At 38.1% G+C, this 21,213-nt stretch overlaps 1 protein-coding gene across 1 annotated transcript in view; it reads right to left on the bottom strand.

The window, feature by feature from the left end:
* Positions 1-21,213, bottom strand: part of Naa15 (N-alpha-acetyltransferase 15, NatA auxiliary subunit) — a 74,791-nt gene that overhangs the window by 26,864 nt on the left and 26,714 nt on the right. Inside the window, exons 2-10 of the mRNA XM_059252477.1 lie at positions 18,152-18,236; positions 14,940-15,044; positions 12,229-12,386; positions 11,289-11,423; positions 9,871-10,024; positions 8,210-8,329; positions 4,805-4,900; positions 4,579-4,685; positions 1,843-1,915 (exon numbers count right to left, since the gene is read on the bottom strand). Of these exons, the coding sequence (XP_059108460.1) occupies positions 1,843-1,915; positions 4,579-4,685; positions 4,805-4,900; positions 8,210-8,329; positions 9,871-10,024; positions 11,289-11,423; positions 12,229-12,386; positions 14,940-15,044; positions 18,152-18,236 (1,033 nt within the window). The remainder of the gene's footprint in view (positions 1-1,842; positions 1,916-4,578; positions 4,686-4,804; positions 4,901-8,209; positions 8,330-9,870; positions 10,025-11,288; positions 11,424-12,228; positions 12,387-14,939; positions 15,045-18,151; positions 18,237-21,213) is intronic.

The following is a 21,213-nucleotide window of genomic DNA, read 5'->3' as shown; positions in this document are numbered from 1 at the left end:
ATCACAGATTCAAGAGATGATAAACAAATTAAAACAGACATAAAAGACAACAACCAAATTCTGTAAGTTACATGGATCTTCAAACAAATTGAAAGGCTGGGTGTGGTACAATCCAAGCACTTGAGAGACTATAGAAGGAGTACTGCTGAGCTGGCTAGTTTTATGCCAACTTGACACAAACTGAGTGATGGAAGAGGAAGCCTCAAGTGAGAATACCCCACCCCCATCAGGCAGGCCTGTGGGCAGGCCTGTAGTGCATTTTTTAAATTAGTGATTGATATGGAAGGGCTCAGACCACTGTTAGTGGCGCTACTCCCAGGAAGGTGGTCCAGAGGTGCATAAGACATCAGGCTGAGCCCTAGGAAACAGGCCAGTAAGCAGCACTGCTCCACGACCTCTGCTTCAGGTCCTGCCTCCACACTGCTTGCTACCTTACTCCTTCCTGACTTCCACCAGTGATGGAGGGTGACCTAAGAGTTGTAAATTGCAACAAACCCTTCCAGAAATCCTAACTAAGACAACTGTCATGAGTTCAATAACATCTTAAATTATAAGGTTAAGCCCCTAATCTCAAAAATCTGGAAGAAGGAAAAAGAAAAAAGAAAAGGATGGAGAAAAAAGAAGTTAAGGAGAAAGGAAGGGAAGGATGAAGGGATTGAGTTAGAAGGGAGGAAGACTGAACACAATACAACTGAAAATGTGACTGTCAGCTGGTTATTAAGATTTAAAGACATACTTGTTCTGTGTGCATATGCGCACCTATTTGTGTGTGACCCAGCAGCACACATGTACATGGAGGACAGAGGACAACATCAAGTGTCATTTCTCAGTTGCAATGGATCTCTCACTGGGATCAGAGGCTTGCTACCTAGCAAATAAATCCTCCCCAGTACTGGGAATATAAACACATACCACAAGGCCTTGCTCCCGCCTCCCCCAAATGTGAGCATTGAAATCAAACGGGGGGGGGGGGGGTGTCTTTACACTTGCCACAAATATTTTACAGACTGAGCTAATCTGTAAGCATAATGACGGTATCATCCTGGTTTGTATGTCTGTATGTGGGGTTTTTTTGGGGGGAGGGGGGGCATGGAATACTTGAGATTGAACTCTACGGCCTGGTAAGACACACCAAGCTACCACTCTACCACTAAGCTGTATCAGCAACCCTCTTTTTCTTTCTTTTTTAAAATTTTGAAACAGGTTCTCACTTGCCCAGAGACTTTGAACTTCTTAAAATTCCCCTGCCTCAAATACTTAAGAGTAGATGGGATTACAAGTCCATGCTTTGTTTGAAATGAAGTATTTCACTTAAGATATGTTGAAAAATTCATGAAATAATGTAAAGCTTGGGATTTAAGAATAGAGGGAAAGCCAGGTATGATGGCCCACACCTTTAATCCCAGCACTCATGAGGCAGAGGCAGAGGCAGGTGGATCTCTGGGAGTTTGGGGCCAGTCTGGTCTACAGATGGAGTTCCAGGACAGCCAGGGCTACACTGTTTTGAAGAACTAAAAAGGAAAAAGAAAAGTAAAAAACAGAGGGAATTAGTTAAGGCTATGATTAAATGTTTGGATATGAATTTAAAATTATTGCAGCCAAGTGATGAGCAAATGGAGGATCATTTTATTACTAAATCAAGTTTTACAGATCCTTTAAACTTGACATAGCTTTCTTTCCAATAAATTGATATGATTCTTAATAAAACATTATCATGACACTGTAATTAATGGATCTTCATCATAATAGGAAAAGAAGTTAAATGCACCATACTTGCTATCAAAATAATGAAGACTAACCTGAATGATAATTTCATAATCTATTAAAAACATATGTACTTACCATTGGGGTTAAATAAGCGACAGCTTTTTAGAGAGGTTTCATAACCAACTACTAGTTCTTCTACGATTGCCACCTAAAGTACAAATATGAGCACATTTTAATGAAACAAAGTTATTGCTCTTGTGTAAAATGTGTTCCTTATATAAAGGACTAAACAAATATTCCAACACATATCCCCTCCCTTTATGAGTACTTTAACCTCTAGACAAAAACCTAAAAAGACTCATCCAGGCAGTGGTGGCATACCAATTTAATCCCAGCCTTCATGAGGCAGAGGCAGGTGGATCTTTGTGAGTTTAACGCCAGCCTGGTATAAAGATTGAGGTCCAGGACAGCCAAGGCTATACTGAGAAACCTTGTCTTTAAAAATAAAATAAGACAAATAAAAAACCTAAAAATGAAGGTCCAATCTCCTAAAGCCTTACTACTAAGTTCCTTTCCCTGACAGAAAGTAAAACATCTACTAACCCAGCAGTCAGTGAATGTTGGACAAAGGCAATGCTACAGATAACTCAGATCTAAATTAACTTTTGATCTTAAAACACATAAAGAATACCAACAGTTATCATCTGTTATGATCAAGAACTAAGTGCCATAACCTAGCATGGCAGCACATGCATGTAAATGCCAGCATGTAGGAGGGGAAGGCAGAAGGATTCACTACCATTATGATCAAGGTCAGCCCCAACTATGTAGCAAGCCTGAAACTTGAGACATGAAGTCTGGCCTCAAATAAATAACAAGAATTAAATTCTATGTGAAAAGGGCATTTTCCTAATTGGTAAATGAACTTTTTACAAAATCCAGGAGAAACATCACTACCCTGAAGCCCAGCAAAATAGAGTGCTTAAAGTCCAGGAAAATACCTGTCTGTCCAGATTGTACTTTCTCCTAAATTTTAACTACTTCCTCAGAGGCATGAAGTACTTCTATTTCATTAATTCCCTAATTTAAGCAGAGCACAGTAGCAGATGTCTGTAGTCCTATTCAAGTGTCTGAGACAAGAGGATCAAATGAGCCCGGAAATTTGAGCCAGCTTGGGCAACATAGCGCAATACCCATACCAAATCTAAAAAAAAAAAATTAAAAAACAAAACAAAACAAACAAAAAACCAGGATTTATTTATTTGATTTTCATTACTAAAGAAACTCTCTTAAATGGCCCACAAACAGATTATTGCTGTTCTCCTTGTGAGTGGACTACAAGAACTGAAGGGTCACAGCCAGATTACTATAGCATACCTGTGCTCTCCTCCCAAGTTAGGATATACACTTGTACCAAGATGCAGTATGTCATCCCCAAACTGTTTGAATTAGGTGCGTTTAGTAACAACTGAACTATCATAATTCAGAATTTAATCCAGTATTAGGTAAACTTAGTAAAAGTAAAACTTTATTTCGCTAAGTTGGATACTATTAAAAGACTAGAAGAGAATTATAAAAACATAGGACTGTAGACTTAAGACTGCTGCGCAAACCATTCTCCCTACTCCAAAACTAGAATAGGTTAGATTTTATGGATGTGACCTACGGTAAGGAAAAAAGAGAAAGGAGTTGTGGGGCGTTTACCCAACCACCCCCACAGTTCCCCAGAGTTTTCTTGAGTGCGAGCAGCAGGAAATATTAGATAGAAGGATTTATTGCGGAGAATATCGCGGAGATAAACAGATAGAAAATAAAGGATAGCCTCGAGAGGGCCTGGAACCTATTCCAACGGGCCCCGACTGTCTCTGCCCCAGGGTTTTTATAGAGACACCAAGGGGTGGAGCAAAAGACCTCCTCCCCCAGCACAGCCAAGTGCAGACCATCTCAGACATCTGCACTCAGGCCCGTGGTCCTAATCATCCTCTATGAGGACCTGCTGGGTAAAGCCACGAGGAACCCGAGAACGGGCTCCCACAAGGAGTGGCAAGTAAATGTACATTATGTGTTATGCATGCTTAATTTCTTTCACCTTTCTAGTTCTTTTCAATGTCTTTCATGTTTTTAACTCAATATATCTTTTTTAAAAAAAATAATTTATTTAATTTTATGTGCACTGGTGCCAGGGTGTCAGACCGCAGGAAAAGAAGTTACAGACAGTTAAGAGCTGCCATGTGGGTGCTGGGAATTGAACCTGGGTCCTCTGGAAGAGCAGCCAGTGCTCTTAACCACTGAGTCATCTCTCCAGCCCAAACCCAATATATCTTGATGACATTGTTCTTGCAAGGAAGCAATCAACATAAAGATTAAAATGCCTTCTTAAAAAGCACTTGAAGGCTGGGGGGGGGGGGGGGGGTGTTGGCGGCACACACCTTTAGTGCCACAGGGACAGGTAGATCTCTGAGAGTTAGAGGCCAGCCTGGTTTACAGAGTGACTTCCAGGATAGAGCTGTTATACAGAGAAACCCTGTCTCAAAAAACCGAAAGGAAAAAAAAAAGAAAAAAAATTCTTCTGAAGAACTTTTTTATTGAATAAAAATGGTGGGTTACAAGGTTAAAATTTAGTTTCAAGAAAAAGAAAAAAAAATCACTTCTGACAATAAAAATGGGTTAGAAAAAAAATGTTAGTATGAGCTAAAGGGAAGAAAAGAAAGCAAATACTGAAGTCACTAAAGGACCAAAGAGCAAACAGATTACAAAGGAAGAAGGTCTAGAAGCATTCCCATTGCAGGCCAAGAGACTGACAGGTTCACAAGACAGGTAGTACTCGGCCCAGGTAATGGAGAGCACAGAGGACATCGTGGTTGACTTTACCTTCTCTTTATCTCTGTATAACGACCTCAAAGTATTGAAGACAGGTGGACAACCCTTACTGAAATTCATCCTTAGGAATCTATCCAAACACTCCTTAAACTTCTCTCCTGGAAGAGAAAGTTTCTGTTGACAACTCTTAACAATGCATACATTAGCCTTCATAAACACACGTATTCACACTTAAATCATGATAGCATTTTCTTTCCTTTGCAATTCATCTACTTACCAGATAAAAAGTTTAACGGCAGCCTTCTTGGCACCAGTCCTCTGGGATATTTAGTCCAGGCCTCCTCATATATTTTTAGCCGTTCTAACATATTAGCTGTAGACCAAAAAAAAAAAAAGAGAGAGAGAGGAAAAAAAACCTTTCTATTTGTAATTACAAATTGCGTATTTCTACCCAAGTTCATTTTTTTCTAAATAAACATTACAATTGGCTGGGTGTGATGACACATACCTTTAATGCGTCAGAGGCAGGTGAATCTCTGTGATTCACCAGCCTGGTCTAACATAGCAAATTTAAAACCAATCAGAGCTACATAGCAAGACTGGTCTCAAACAGAAAAATAAAAGGGAAAGTTGTACAAGAAAATTATGTGTAATCTTGCCAATTAAATATAACATTTTAAAGTATTTCCAATTGTTTTCATACTTTAAATACCCATTAGCCATACAAAGTAAATAATTTAAAATCTCAGGACTTGGTTGTAAGAACCTGAGTTACTGTCCACGGCTTCTCTGTTCTGAGTTTTTCCTGTGATTTATTTGGAACATCTGTACCTGTCCCTTATTTCCATGTCTTCATACTTTATGTTTTCTTTTACTCTCAGCACAAAGCCATTTGTTAGTTTAATCTTCCATGACCCTAATTTCCCTTTGTCTGATGTGGTCTCTGTCCTAACAGATCTGTTCAGATCTTTATTTCAGGAACAAAGGGATGGTCTGTGATCTAGAATTTTCCAAATTGAGATCCCAGCATCCACTTCAGGCAGCTATGATTCATGGCTCTAATTCCTTCTATCTTAGATTCTTCCATTATCTACACGGAATGATGATGCTCCTATGAAAGTATAAGTTCCCAGTTAAAGTTATCACCAGCAAGGTTTCTCCTGAATGTATCAATAACATCAGAAACAGCCCACTATACCAGCCTTAAGAGGAATTGAGTCAAACCAGATTGTGTGGGTGAAGTTTTCTGATGTGGTGTTTGTTTGTTCGTTTGTTTTTCAAGACAAGGTTTCTCTGTGTAGCCCTGCTTGTCACTCTGTAGTCCAGGCTGGCCTCAAACTCAGACTCCCCTGCCTCTTCCTTTTAAACCGTGGGATTAAAGGTATGCACTACCACACTCAGCTCATGTTTTCTATCTCATTATCATTTCTATGCTCAGTATTTGGAATAACTGGTTCTCCAATTACCTGTACCCAATAGTACAATGCTGAAGTCACTCAGCTGGCAGTTTAGATGCCTCTACACCTTTCTTCCTTTTTGTACTTTTTAGACTTTACCTGTTTTCTTCCCTGTGTGTCAGCTTCTGCTTTAAGGAGTGTAGGTTATGCAAAGCTGTTGCTGATACAGTGATTTGTTTTAGCCCATTCATGGGAGAGAGCAAGAGATGGAAATTTAACACATCTTCTCACAAAACCATGCTGCACGTGAAGCATGCCAACATTTATATGGATGTAGGAGCTGCCCTGCCTGCTACAGCCACAGCTGACCAAAGATTCTGCTTGTCTCTATCCTCAGAGATAGGTCCATTACAGTAAGGACAAATTTACACTTCCCTTTTATGATTTCAAAGCTACTATACATTTATCATTTTTTTCAGAAGTTATTTCTGGCTGGGTATGATGGTGCATGCTTTTAATATCAGTACTCTGAATGCAGGGGCAGGTGATCCCTGAATCTGAGGCCAGCCAGGGAGACACAGTAAGATCTTTTTCAAGAAATAAGTTATTTCAAATCATTTCTTTCTCTCTCTCTCTCTCTCTCTCTCTCTCTCTCTCTCTCTCTCTCTCTCTCTTTCTTTCTTAAGACAAGGCCTCACTACATCACCCTTGCTAGCCTAAAAATCACTATGTAGACATTCTATCCTCAAATTCACAGAGATCTGTCTGCCTCTGCCTCTTAAGGTATGTGTTACTGTGCCTGGCAGTTTTTTCTTTTTTTAACTAAAAAAATTTATGGAGCTGGAGAATGGCTCTATGGTTAAGAGCACTGGATGCTCTTCCAGAAGACCTGGCCTTGATTTCGAGCAAGCTCACAATCATTTGTAATCCCAGTCCAAGGGGGCCTGATGACTTCTGGCCACCATGGATATCAGGCATGTTAAAAGTGTTGCACATACATGCATGTAGGCAAATCACTCTTAGACATAAAAATTTAAACTTATGGCATTTACTTATTTGAGTGTGGTGTGGTGTGTGTTGGGGTGTGGGGGCACACACATGCATTTGCATTCCACTGTACACATTTTGAGGTCACAGGTAGGGAGTCAAGTCTCTTCTACCATGTGGATCCCAGGTATCAAGCTCAGATCACATTAGGCTTGCTGGTATCTTTACCCACTGAGTCATCTCACTGGCCATTTTCAAACAATTCTATCATCTTGTAAAAGTAGATTTCAGAATATTCTCAATCTTTTATATGACTGAGAAGTATACTTATATGTCAGAGACCAAACATGGACCATGGAAAAGTACTAGCTAAGCCAGAGAACAAGCCCCTACCCTAAACCAAAGATAAGGAACAGGTCAGGCAGGTCAGGTAGCATAGCAACAGAACAATGGGCCCTGACCAGTGACCTTACCACCTAGCAGCCTCACGACTTGCACGTAGCTCTTCACCTGCATGTCTCCCTTCACCTGCACGTACTGCACGTCGTGCACCCCTTCCCTCCTTCCCTCCCCCTCCCATGCTATATAAGCCTTGCTGAGGAGAATAAAATTTGCAGCTTGATCAGAACACACTGTCTTCTTGTTCTCTCGTGTCTCCCCCATCCCTCTCATTCTCTCCCACAGGTGGGTCGCCCCCGTTGATACCCCGCTGGCCGGGGCACTTATACATTTAGATTTTGGACCTACTGTTTCATTGTTATTTCTGGGTATCAGTATATAAAATCTGACCTTGCAACTACTTTTTCAATCCAGGTTGGCTTCAAACTCAAGATTCTCCTACCTCATCCTCTCAAGTACAGAGGTTGTAAGCATGAACTAACAAAATCTAGCATGTTAGACTTGAACCAATTTCTGCTTCTTTTTGTTTGTTTAGTTTTCTTGAGACATAGTCTCACTATGTAGCCCTGGAATTCACTTCCTAGGTGCTGATTAAAGAACTGTCTGGCTCCAGATTCTGTACAGCCTTAACCACTGTTTTTTGGTTGCACTTTACAAAGTGTTAATAAAACATACATTAAGAAAAGGATGAAGAAAAAAAAAAGCTGGGCTGTGGTGGTGCATGCCTTTAATCTTAGCACTCAGGAAGCAGAGGCAGGAAAATGTCTGTGAGTTTGAGGTCAGCCTGGTCTATAGAGTGAGTTCCAGGACAGTCAGGACAACACAGAGAAACTGTCTCAAAAAAGAAAAAAAGAAAAAAGAAAAGAAAAGAATAAAAACAGTGACTATAAGGACACTACCTGGCTTCAGTGCTTTCTCTAAGCCTTTGTAATAGGCCCAGTTTTCAGGGTTCCGTTCTTGTAATCCTCTATAAACATCAGCAGCATCTTCCAAACGACACAGCTGCAACAGAAGTTCCCCTATTTAAAAAGAAGACAAGAATTAAAAAACCCAAGGAAATTTTCCCGCAAAATTTCTCTTTAAAGTCTGGTTTTGAATTAATGTTTGACAGTGGACAGTGTTCTCCTGAGTTCCCAGCGTCCCTATCCTGCTTTGAATGATCAAGTAAGTCACTACTATTTTCAGTACTTTAAAGTGGACATAACTTAAGTAAATTTGTGAAGAGTCTTTCAGAGTGTTGTAAAAATTAAGACTTTGAACCTCAACATGTGGCTGGGTTCTCAAAGGAAATCTGACAATAATTAAAGATATTTTGTTTGCTCTTCTAACAAGACAAAGCTCTGTATACTATAAAACACCCAACAATGCACACAAGAGACATTCAGTCTTAAGAAGCCAAGCCAAAACACCAACAGAACAGCTGGAAAGGCTAACCTATCACAACATAAAAGGACCTGGTCTCAAACCAACCAACCAACCAACCAACCAACCAACCAACCAACCAACCAACAATTGAGTAAGAACTATAAAGCTCTCTTTTTCTCAGCCTAGGAATAAATGGTAGCATTTGGAGACATTTATTTAAGTACCTACCTCTTCTAACACAAAAGAATCCAAATCGTGTTCCTTTCCATCTAGAATTTATGGTTTTTCTACTTTTTCAAAGAAATTCAGATAAACCATAAAGAGATCTGGGAATTCTTTCTCTTTTAGTTTACTTTTGTTGTTGAATTTTTTTGTTTTGGGGGGGTTTTTCTGTTTTTGTTTTTTGGGGGAGGGAGGGTTCCGGTTGAGACAGGATCTTGCTCTAGGATCCAGGCTAGCCTCAAACTCCTGATCCTGCCTTAGTCCCTTCAGTGTAGGATTATAGGAGTGCACCACTATATTCAGCTTCCTCTACATATTTTAGTAAGGACTAATTTATAAATATATAATACTGGTAATAAAATCTGGCATACAGTACTTACACTGTAATTTTTCCAATGAGTTATTTCTAAAATAGTTAATCTTGTTTTATAAAATTACAACTGTCTCCTGTGTTTTGACCAAATTCTGCAGTGATTTCTTTTCCTTTTTTTGCAGTACTGGGAATTCAAACTCAAGGCCTCATACATGCTAGGCTAGTACTTCCACATCTGAGCTATATCCCCAGCCTTTTATTATCAATACAAGGGTTCTTTACAGAGTGAATGCTCACACTGAGTGTTAGCCTAACCCTGTAGTCTCAATTACTCCCAGCTAGAGAATAAGGACCACTGAGCCCAGGGGTTTGAGACCAGCCAAGAGGACAAAGCATAGCCCCCTTTAAAGACAATGAAAAATCAAAAACAAAAACACTTTACCAAAGTCATTTTATTAAATGAATTTTTGTGGATTTTCCTCCTCAATCAAAAATGTTCATCATTTAATGTATATTTTCCTACATCACAAATTATTCAAAATGCATGAATGATACACATATTTCCCCATCAACAAACTGAATTATATTCAACTGTCAGCAGCAACTATGAATTTTCAGCCCACTCTTGGCTATAATTAAAAGTTACAGTTTTTAAAATACCTTTGGTTTCTTCTACAGCAAGTTTATCACAAATCTGCTTTTCATAAGTACAAAGATGTTCCAAGGCTTCTCTATAGAGACCTGCTTCCCGAAGAACTTGATTTTGATATAAAAGGAGTTCACTATACTCATAATCCACTTTATCAGGAGATGTCTGCATGTAGATACAAGGAATGCTAACAATAAGAATTTTATTTTTGCAATTAGAAAATTATTTACAAACCCCAAACAAAAAGATAATACCTCGTTAACAGCAATACTTTTAAAATTCCTAAATATCTGTTTATGAAATGTTAATAAAAGCTTATAATAAATTGAAATATAATAACCCACAAGTTCAGATATACAATAAATAAATGGAAAGAGGGAAATCTGTTAGCAATACAATGCAAATAAAAAATCTAGAAAAAAATGGTGCAGTCAGAGAATCCTTACTTCATAGCTCCAATTTTAACAGCTGAGCCACACAGTGAATGCTAAAGGCTAGTGGTCAAAATCTGATGACAGATGAGCTGTTTGGTCTTAGGTTGTTCGTAAATAAAAAGTAAAACAAGTTTACAGTTGCAAATACCATCCTAACAGCAATAAAATGGAATGGATAAATTATATACCAGTTGATGTGCTGAACTGAGAAGCAACCATCTTCTCTGTGGATTTCTGTGAGAAGTGCAGTTTTAACTAACAATGAGGGAAGGCAAACAAATCCAAACTAAGGAATGTTCCAAAAACATTACTGTATGCTCAGCAAAATAATTAATAGCAGAAAATACAAATCCTTCTCATTTATTTATTTGTATTATGTGCACTGGTGTTTTGCTGTGGGTGTTGGATCCCCTGGAGCTGGAATTACAGACAAGTGTGAGCTATCATGTGGGTGCTGGGAATTGAACCCAGGTCCTCTGGAAGAGCAATCAGTGCTCTTAACCACTAGGCATCTCTCCAGCCCCAGAAAATACAAATTATTTAAAATTATTTCATATAGACTCCAGAGAAATGATCACTACATGACAATTATGCCTCCAAACCAGACAATGGAATTGAAAAAAAATTGTTAGAAAGAAAAAAATTAAGACCATTTTCACTATTTACCACAGCTTAAAAATAACTCTAATTTTGATAATCTGTGATACCATCTGCAGTTATAACAATTACAATAATTCTTAGGAGCACCGTGAAGTATGTAAAGAGTATGTCTATAATCATTAAGCACAGATATTAACTGTAAACATTTTAAAGTACATGTACCACACGTGTTTACCATTAAATACAGGTGATTCCTATAGATTTTTCTACTGCTCTTCTAACAGTTCAAACAGTGAACAGTTTGAAGCTATTTCCAAATAAAATGTTAGCTAAACTAAACTCCTTTCTTTTAGTTATACTTAAAAATCAGACACAATAAACTAGCTTGTTATTACCTGCTGTGTTTTCCTAAATTCTTCTAAAATTTTTGCTGCCATTTCATAGTCTTCTAATAAATGGTAAGCAATAGCATAACCAATCCATGATGCTCTCTGGGCAGGTCGAAGCTGAAGCAACTGGTATCTTGTTTCCTTCACAGGGTAGAAACATATGCTTAAGTTTACAGTTAAAGCAAACGCTTCTCCACTGACTAGCACACAAGGCCCTGAGTTTAATCCTCGGGGCCCTAAGAAAACAAAAGATCATATTAATTTGCTTCACAAATATTCCTTCTGTTAACACAATTCTGGTAACTATTTTAGAAAAATTTCAACATCTAATATTATATAACTGTATAGAGACAAATAAATACTTTGAAGCCTCCAGTTCTAATCTTATGGCATTTTTCTTAACTTGATACCAGATATCCTTCTTTATTTCCTGATCTCCTCAGCAAAAGCAGCAAATGAAATTCTTTAGAAAGTTCACCCCAAGTGTTTAATTAAGGCATGTAAAGAAATCAGCTTGGCGAGCATTACCATGAAGAAATAGAATATTAAAGAGGAAATAATAAACCTACTACTGATTTAAGGGTTAGACAGAAGCTACTAAACTGTATTAAATCTCAATGAATATAAAGAGACAAAAAATTTTAAAACTTACTTTACAAAAAGTAACAAAAGACTATATTTATAAAATACTAATAGCAACATTCTACCTGAGTATTAATGTTTAACAAAATAAGTAACAACATACACAGTACTCCTACTCTATCTCAAAATGATTTGTTTTTAAGATCTAACTGTTCCAATCACTGGTGTAATCACTAAGGGGGGCAGTTAGTTCAATTTCTTTCAAAAAATGGAAAGAAAAATTTCTTTAACCAGAATATATTAAATGTTCTAAGTGACAAGATTTTTCTCTTGTGATAAAGTAAAAAATAACTATTTTACTTACCCTATAACCTTCAAGATCTCGCATTTGAATCTGTAGTAGGGAAAGATCTCTTAAGATCTGAAGATTGTCCTTGTCCCATTTCAGTGCATTTCTGTAGCACTTAATGGCTTCATCGTATTTCTTGTCTGACCTCTGAAGAAGGCCATAAACATGCCAACCTAAAGGAACTTAGTTAAGGATGTAACCTACATGTCAAGAAATATTATTCCCAGACAGGTGTGAAAGCACATGCCTTAAATCTCAGCACTCAGGAAGCAGAGAGAGACAGACTTCTGTTGAGTTTTAGGTCCGCCAGGGGTATACAGTGAAACCTTTCAAACAACAACAACAAAAAAATGTTTTCCACATACACACCAAACAATCTCCCAAGAAATCTGAAAAGCTAACATTTGTAAATTTCTGAATGTAAATGGGGACACTGGGAAAGAATACACAGATAAAAGAGAATTTAACGAACAGAAAAGAACACAGCATTTGAAGCCAGACAATTAGGTCTAACCTGCTTTATTAACACTATAACCTCAAAGAAATTAGCTTTATTTTGTTTCTCATTTACAAAATGTAAATAAAAATATCTACACAGCAGAGCAAAACAAGGATAACTAACTGAAATAATATTCATGAAAGTACTCACTGGCTGACACAAAGCAAACACCAAGTAAATGTAAGGAACAATCTTTAGCATTAAAAGGAAAGGGAAGAACTAGGCCATGATGTATAATTATATGACATCCTGAAGGGCTTTCCTTTGGCTAAAAGGTCTTTAGGATAATGCTTCTACATGGCACAAAGTTCCCAAAACTCAATCACATATAAAACCAAAACACTAACTTAAAAAAGAATTGATACAAATTCTCAGTAATTGGGGTTTATTTCCTACATTCAGAGATCTTATAGTTTATTAAAGGAAATAGATAAGCAAGGAAACTGACAATTGGTTATAAGAATATTATATAGCCGGGAATGATGATACATGCATTCAGGAAGCAGAGGTAGGCAGATCTCTGAGTTCAAGGACAGCCTGGCCTACAGAGTTGCAGCAGAGCTGAGGCTACACAGAGAAACCCTATTGAGAGAGAGGGGGGAGGGGGTCTCATCTAGTACAAGCCCTTTTTACTGTATCACTATAGTCGCTCAATCCTACTACCCCTTTGGTCTTTTTTTTAATTCTATCTTCTACTCTTAAAACCCAAAAAATAAAAACCAAAATAATGTGTCTTTAATCCTTTCTCCTAAACAGGCTATCATCTTCAAGGAGTTTAATTTTCCTAGAAAGTTCGTCAGAGAACTAGAGAGGCAGCTCGGTGATTCAGAGCACTTGTTGATCTTGCAGTGGACCTGGGTTCATTTCCCAGCACCTATGTGGTGGCTCACATCATTAGTAACTCCAGTTCCAGAGGATCTGACACCCTCTTCTGGCTCCCAAGGGCACCAGGCAGGCATGTGGTGCAAATGCATTCATGCAGGCAAAAGACTCATACACATAAAAATTAATCTAAAAAATAGTAATTTAAGTGAGTTACATCTACTGTGAGTAAGTAAACCCAGAGCAGAATGGGAGGGTATCTACAACTATACGGCTGAGCCCTGGCTTACCTCTCTAGTCCCTGATCACACTCTTCTTGACACACTTCTGCTTTGCAGGACTAGTGGTACTTCTTTGAACAAGCCATGTTTTATATACACTCAAAATGTTCTAGTTAGGTATCTAGTATTTTCCTTCAACAGACTATTTACTTCACCTGTACTATCCTAATAGACTGCTAAACATTTGAAAATGTGCTAAATGACTCAGCTCTTAAATCATGCCAGCCCATAGGAATCCTTATTAGAGACTGAAAACTACCAAAGTACATTTTTTCCCTTTGTTTTCCCTCATACATTTCTACTCAAATACAGCTCTTATCAACCCCTTAACACAAATTTTAACACAAATATGTAACACAATTTTGTTATATATTTCAACATTAAGTCACCACAACCAGTAGAATATGAATATCCCCATTTCACAAATGAGGAAACTGAGTCTTAATTTAACAGAAGAGGCTGAGTAGGGCTTCGGTCTAAGAGAAGTTCATCACACTTGCTAAACCTATACTTCACCGCCTCTGCTCTTACTCAATATAGTATAGGTTCTTTAATATTCCTTATAGTATAGCCTCTCTAAAGTTAAGATGCGGGGTAAATGAAATCACTGTCTTGGACCATTTAGTCTGCTAGAACAAAATACCTTACTTAAACTGGGTAATATATAAACAGAAGAAATCTGCTGTTCATTCTACTTCTGAATATCCATTATCTAGTGAGTCTTGAGTCTTGTTCTCCTTCATAGATGGCATATGCTAACTGTATCCTCATGTGGCAAAGGGGCTTTTATACGAAAGTACACCCTACTCACTTTTTAAACAACCCTACCTCCTAATACTAGTGACTAGGCTTCAACATGTGAATTTAGAGGGATATAAATATTCAAGCCATAACAATGGCCCCTCCCAAAATAAGAAGAGCTTCCACAAATACAGTGTATCGCACATGTATTGTTAAAATGCAGTGGTTATATGAAAAAACCTCCCTGAATCATGACAGCTGTTTTCAGTTTAAGAAAAAAAAAACCACTTCCTCATGGTAAGAAGGATCTACATTTCTTGACTCAGTTTGTATTCTTATATCAAAACAGCCACTCAATCTTTAAATACTTTTCAAAAGGATACACACATGACTCTTTAAGTCATTTCTCAAACCTCTGCGAACCAATTCATAAGCTTCTTCCTTTTTTCCCAGACAGTTCAACGTTAATCCTTTCATAGCCAGAGTTTCTGGTTTAATACAAAGAAAAAAAAAGAAGGTAGAAGAAAGTAATCAATAAGAAATAGCTATAATCTCAAAAACAACCAGGACAAACATTTCAAGATTAATAAGATGTTTCAGGCTTGTACAGAATTAAAATATTTTTAAAAACCAATAAGGTAACTAAGCAAAAACCTCTATATTCTGTTCTTGCAGGTTCTCACCGATTTGTTTTTTAAATGAATAAATGTAAGATAAAACCTAACCGGGTAGGGCCGGGCATTGGTGGCGCACGCCTTTAATCCCAGCACTTGGGAGGCAGAGGCAGGTGATTCTCTGTGAGTTCGAGGCCAGTCTGGTCTACAAAGCGAGTTCCAGGAAAGGCGCAAAGCTACACAGAGAAACCCTGTCTTGAAAAACCATTGGAAAAAAAAAATCTAACCGGGTATGGTGGCATTTGTCTTTAATCCCAACACTCAGAAGGCAGAAGCAGACAGTCAGACCTCTTGTAAGTTTGAGGCCAGGACATACATCTACATATAAAATTTCCTGGTTGGCTAGGACAACACAGTGAAACCCTGTCTCAGGGGAGAAAAAAAAAAAGATAAGAATACAAAATGCACCAACATCTGACTAGGCAGACTATCTAGTAATAATCACTCTACTGGCATTCTTAGGGAAATTCATGAGATTGACTATATACCTATTCCTTTAAAATAGGAAATACTATCTTGAAAACAGACTTCATTTTTATGAATCTAAGCTGCATGAAGGCTAAATCAATTCTTCATTAAGACACACATAAATTATCTACAGTTCTGCTTTTGTGTGTTTATGACTTGTGTATTTCTATGTGTTTGTATGAAGGCACTTGCATGCACTAGCACATGTGTTGAGGTCAGAGGAGAACCTTGGGTTTCTGTCCTTGCTTTCAATCTTGTTTGAAGCAAAACCTTATTGTTATTTGCAACTGTGTATGCCTAAACAGTTGGTCTCTCAGCTTCCTGAGATTCTCCTGTCTTTGCTTCTTATCTCCCATAAGTGTACTGGGATTACAAGGTTGCACACTGCCCTGTCTAGCTTTTCTTGTGGTTTGGAGGAATTTCAACTCAGATCTTCATGTCTGCTTTAGCAAGTACGTTACCCTGCCACCTACACATCCCCTACATCTCTGATTTTCAGAAACTTATTATTGAGTCTTTAGGATTACTATGACGAACACAATTAAAGATGTCAGAAGCTCACCATTTCCAATCACCAGTTTGAGAGCACAGGCGGGGAAAGAGGGGCTGGTGAGACGGCTCAGTGGCACTGGCTGCTCTTCCAAAGAACCCAGGTTCAATTCCCAGCACCCACAAGACAGCTCATATCCGTCTGTAACTCCAGTCCGAGGGCTTCTGACACCCTCACACACATATATATGTAGGCAAAATGCCAATGCACATAAAGTAAAAATAAATTTTAAAAAATAGATTAAAAAAAAAGAAAAAAAGTATTGTAGAAATAGTAACTTTTCAAACAAGAAAAGGTATTCCAAATTTTTATAATGCATAATCCTATGAGAGTTAAAACAAATACTGTGATTTGCCTAATTTTTAAGATCAAATTTTAGAACTATAGCGGGTGGTAGTGGCGCAAGCCTTTAACCCTAACAGAGGCAAGCTGATCTCTTTGAGTTCAAGGCCAGCTTGGTCTACAAAGCAAATTTCAGAACAGCCAGGGTTACACAGAGAAACTCTGTCTCAAAAAAACCAAAAAAGAAAAAAAAAAAACAAAAAACCTGAGAACTATATATAGGAAGGAAAGAATAAAGATACGTATGGGGCTGGATGTCGTGTGCACCCGTAACCCTTGCACCTAGATGAAGATGGCAGCACGACCATGGATTACAAACCAGCAGGAATTCTGCTCTCACAAACTAACAAAATAAAGCCCTCAGGTGTTATCTGTCTAAAAGTATGTCCAGTGAAGTTGTGATACTTCATATTCAACCTAATTTCAGTCTGTTAAAATATCAGGGAGATGTTATTTCTTCCTAAAATGTTTTAGAAAAAAAGAGAGGGGAAAACTACTCTAAAATTATGAGCTATTACACTTTCTGATAATGAAGCTATCATGATTAAATTAGAAGCTCCATTACCAGAACGCATACATGAGCAATGGAATAAAAAAGAACCTACTAGCCGGGCGGTGGTGGCGCACGCCTTTAATCCCAGCACTCGGGAGGCAGAGCCAGGCGGATCTCTGTGAGTTCGAGGCCAGCCTGGGCTACCAAGTGAGTCCCAGGAAAGGCGCAAAGCTACACAGAGAAACCCTGTCTCGAAAAACCAAAAAAAAAAAAAAAAAAAAAAAAAAGAACCTACTATCCAGGTAACAACTGAAGAAGGTTTTCAAGGAAAGGAGAACAGTGTAAGTCTTTTGACTCACTGCTTCCATCTCCAGACTGCAGCCTGGTAAAAGCCCAAGCATAGGAAATCATAATACATGAAGAGAAGGAAGGATGAAAACTTCAGAGTGAACTGTCAATCTCTCCTCCTCAACACACAATGTCAATTCATTACTAATGAGTCATGGTTCCCAAAGCTATCGATATCAGACCCACAAAACGTTATTTTCCTTTTATTTCTTTACAAGTTTAGTCACATACTCACCAACCGTTCTACAAATATCTCATCACCACCATTATTTACACAAAAGCTACATACATCTGGCTGTAAATACAAATGTCTTAACCATGGCTCAGTGGTGATGAGCTAATTAAGATACAATATAAATAAGAAACTAAATGGCCATCCTCTGACAAGCTTATGGTAAAGAATAAAATTCGTCCAGCTCAAAGTTCTAAAGTAAAATTTCCTTATAAACACATTAATTAAAACAAGCATCTGGCCTAAATGGGCTCTTCTGCCTTTCCATTAGCTCTAGTAGAAGAGCTAATACTGAAAATAAGAAGAAACCAAAACTTAAATTGAGTGTGCTATCATTTTCTTGGTATTTAATTCAAAATTCATTATTAAATTTTATCTTCTCATAAAGAGTTAATGGTCTACAGCTGAATACAGAGCAAAATAAGGGAAGACCGACAGTCATTCAATAATGTCAAATCTGGTTAAAGGTGCACAGTAGTTGTCCTTACCTCCATGCTCTGCAAATTTGGGATTGGAAAGGATTTGTTTACAGAACTTCAATCCATTTCTATACTGTTTATGTTCATAACATCTCTGTCAAAAAAAAGAAAGTATGTAAGTTTGTCAATAAATGCAGAAATTTTCCAAGTTCATTATTAAGTTTTTATGCTATTAAGCAGAATGATTCTTCTAAGACCCACTAAATGGTCACCAAAAGGGGATGAAGATGTAATCCAGCGGCACAGCACTTGCCTACCACACCCAAAGCTCTATCACCAAAAGTTGAAAGGCTTAAATACAACAAATTAAAAGCAGGACAAAGTGAAAGATAGATCTGAAAAAGCATAAGCTCATTTTTAAAAATCTGGTAACTGAGTCAAAGGAAAAGTAAGTATGATTTAAAAGGGACAGACCAGGCATGGTGGTGTACACCTTTAATCCCAGCACTCAAGAGGCAAAAGCAGATGGGTTCTGTGTGTTTGAGGCCAGCCTAGTCTATATAGTGACACTCTGTATCAAAACACCATACAAACAACAACAACAACAACAAAGAAAGAAAGGAAGAGAGAGAGGGAGAGAGGGAAGGAGGGAGAGGGAGAAAGAAACAGGAATTATGTTTTTATATTACACTTTCTAACGAAGGTAGTCTTTTAAGCTAAATGGACCAATTAAGTACATGCCAAATGACTGAAAAGCAGAACCTTCACCACAGCATATTGGGGTGTCATAGAGAAAGAGAGTGGAAGAAAGGAAAACAGGAAAGGGGCAGGAGAGAGGAGAAGAAGGAAAAAAAAAAATCACAGGAAAGGGACTATGATTCCAAGTCTATTTTGTCAGAAATAAATATTGCTACACCTGCTTGATTTCTAGTTCCATTTCTTGAAATATCTTTTTCTGGCCAGGTGGTGATGGCCCATACCTTTAATCCCAGCAATCAGGGGGTAGAAGTAGACAGATCTCTGTGAGTTCAAGGCCAGCCTGGTCTACTACACAGAGAAACTCTGATTTGAACTCCCCCCCACCCCCCAAAAAAGAAGTATCTTTTTCCATCTTTCACACTAAGACAGTGTGCTTCTCCTCCAGTGAGATTTCTCTTGGACAACAAACAGATGGATTCTGTTTTGTAACCTGGTCTGCTAGCCTGTGCCTTTTAGTAAGAAACTGAAACCATAAGCATTCAGAGCTATGTATTCATACCTGCCACTGTGTTATGTCTGTATTGATATTTTAATCCTTATCTGCTTATTTACGTTCTAGTAGCACTTTGTTTATCCTTCTTGTATCCTCCAGGATGTGCTTATCTTCTCTCCAATGTTTAGGATTCCTTTAAATGTTTTCTGTGGTGTCACTAAATGGTCTTTAGTAAATTCCTTTAGTTTGTGTTTATAATAGAAAGTGTTATTTTTTTTCCTTCAATTATGAAGGATGACTTTGCTAGATCAGCAGTTATTGTCTTTCAGACTTTGATATATATTGGTTTGTGCCCTCTTGATTTTCAGAGCTTCTGTTGAGAAATCCGCTGTTATTCTGATGGATTTGCCTTTATGGAGGACTTGAAGCCTGTCTCTTGCAGCTTGCAACCTTTTTTTTTTTAAATTATTATTTTTTTCCTGGCTTTGAGACAGGGTTTCTCTGTGTAGCCCTCTCTGCCGTGGAACTCACTCTGTAGACCAGGCTGGCCTCTGCCTCCCAAATGCTGGGATTAAAGGCGTGAGCCACCAGCACCATGCTAGTTTTCAACCTTTGTTCTATGTGCTTACCATAGAATGTAAGGAGGCTCTTTTCCTGTCTTTTCTGTTGGGGCGACTCTTACCTATCTGGCCAGCTCTTTCCCTGGGTTTTATACACTTCCTGCTGTGATTTTACTGAATATGTGTTCTATGCCTTTAACCTGAACTTCTCTATCTACACCCACGGTGCCCAGATGTCCCACACATCTAATACACCCGTACTCTATTTTATTTGTGCCATCGTCTGATTGTTCTAATTCCCCTCCCTTGTCTTCAAGCCCTCCTAGTCTTTCATTCTGCTTTGTTTTTTTCAGACACGGTTTTTCTGTGTAGCCCTGGGTGTCCTGGAACTTACTATGGAGGCCTCAAACTTAGAGATCTACCTGCCTCTGCTCCTGAGTGCTGAGATTAAAAGCATGGGACACCACACCTGGTATGTACTCATATTTTTAAGTTATTTACTCTGTAAGTGAAGCTTTCTAGAATTTTTTTACTCAATTTACCTTTTTACTTCCAAAACTCCAATTTTTTCAGTACTTCTGTTCAATTCCACTTTCAGATTGTACTGGTGTCCTTATTCACCTGTCTGCTTCTGTTCTCTTTGAACTGATTTAGAAATCTGTGTACTCTGATTTTATTTGTCTAGTCTTATAATTGTTCTTTTCAATTATTCAGGATTCCATCTTACTCTCACAGAGTAGACTACTGTAGAATTAGTAATTGTGAAGTCTTATGTTCTGATTTTCCATGTTTCATGTGTCTCTATAGTGAGATTTGGTGGTTGGTGGGATTTTTTACTTAATCACACTGTTGTTTCAGTAGAAGTATTTGCAATACTCAAGAGGGACTGGATTATAGTAAGGCAGAGTTCCTCCCCACTGGACTGGAGGTGCAGCTCACAACTAAGCCCTCAGCTCATAATCAATGCACTAAGCTTGCTCTCTAGTATTTGTTTGAGAATACAATACCATTTTTTGACATAAACACAACCAAAGGATAGTCTACTATGGAAATACAGTAAACATAAAAATCCATCCCTTCAACTCCAATCATTTGGAAGGGAGGTAAAGGACAAAAAACAGTATAATGCATGCTTAGATTCTCATTAACTAAAGTAAAAATGGAAAAGATACATACAGATTAAGATTAGTATTAGAGCAACAGATGAAAAACAGAAGACCAGCAATTAAACAAAATGGGGAGTAACAAAAAGAGGAAAGGTGGGACTAGAAAGATGGCTCAGGGAGGCTGGAGAGATGGCTCAGTGGTTAAGAGCACTGGCTGTTCTCCCAGAGGACCCAGGTTCAATTCCCAGCACCCACATGGCAGCTCACAACTGT

The sequence above is a fragment of the Peromyscus eremicus genome, unplaced genomic scaffold (assembly GCF_949786415.1).
Source record: "Peromyscus eremicus unplaced genomic scaffold, PerEre_H2_v1 PerEre#2#unplaced_62, whole genome shotgun sequence".
NCBI lineage: Eukaryota > Metazoa > Chordata > Mammalia > Rodentia > Cricetidae > Peromyscus > Peromyscus eremicus.
This window is presented reverse-complemented; position numbering and strand designations above follow the sequence as displayed.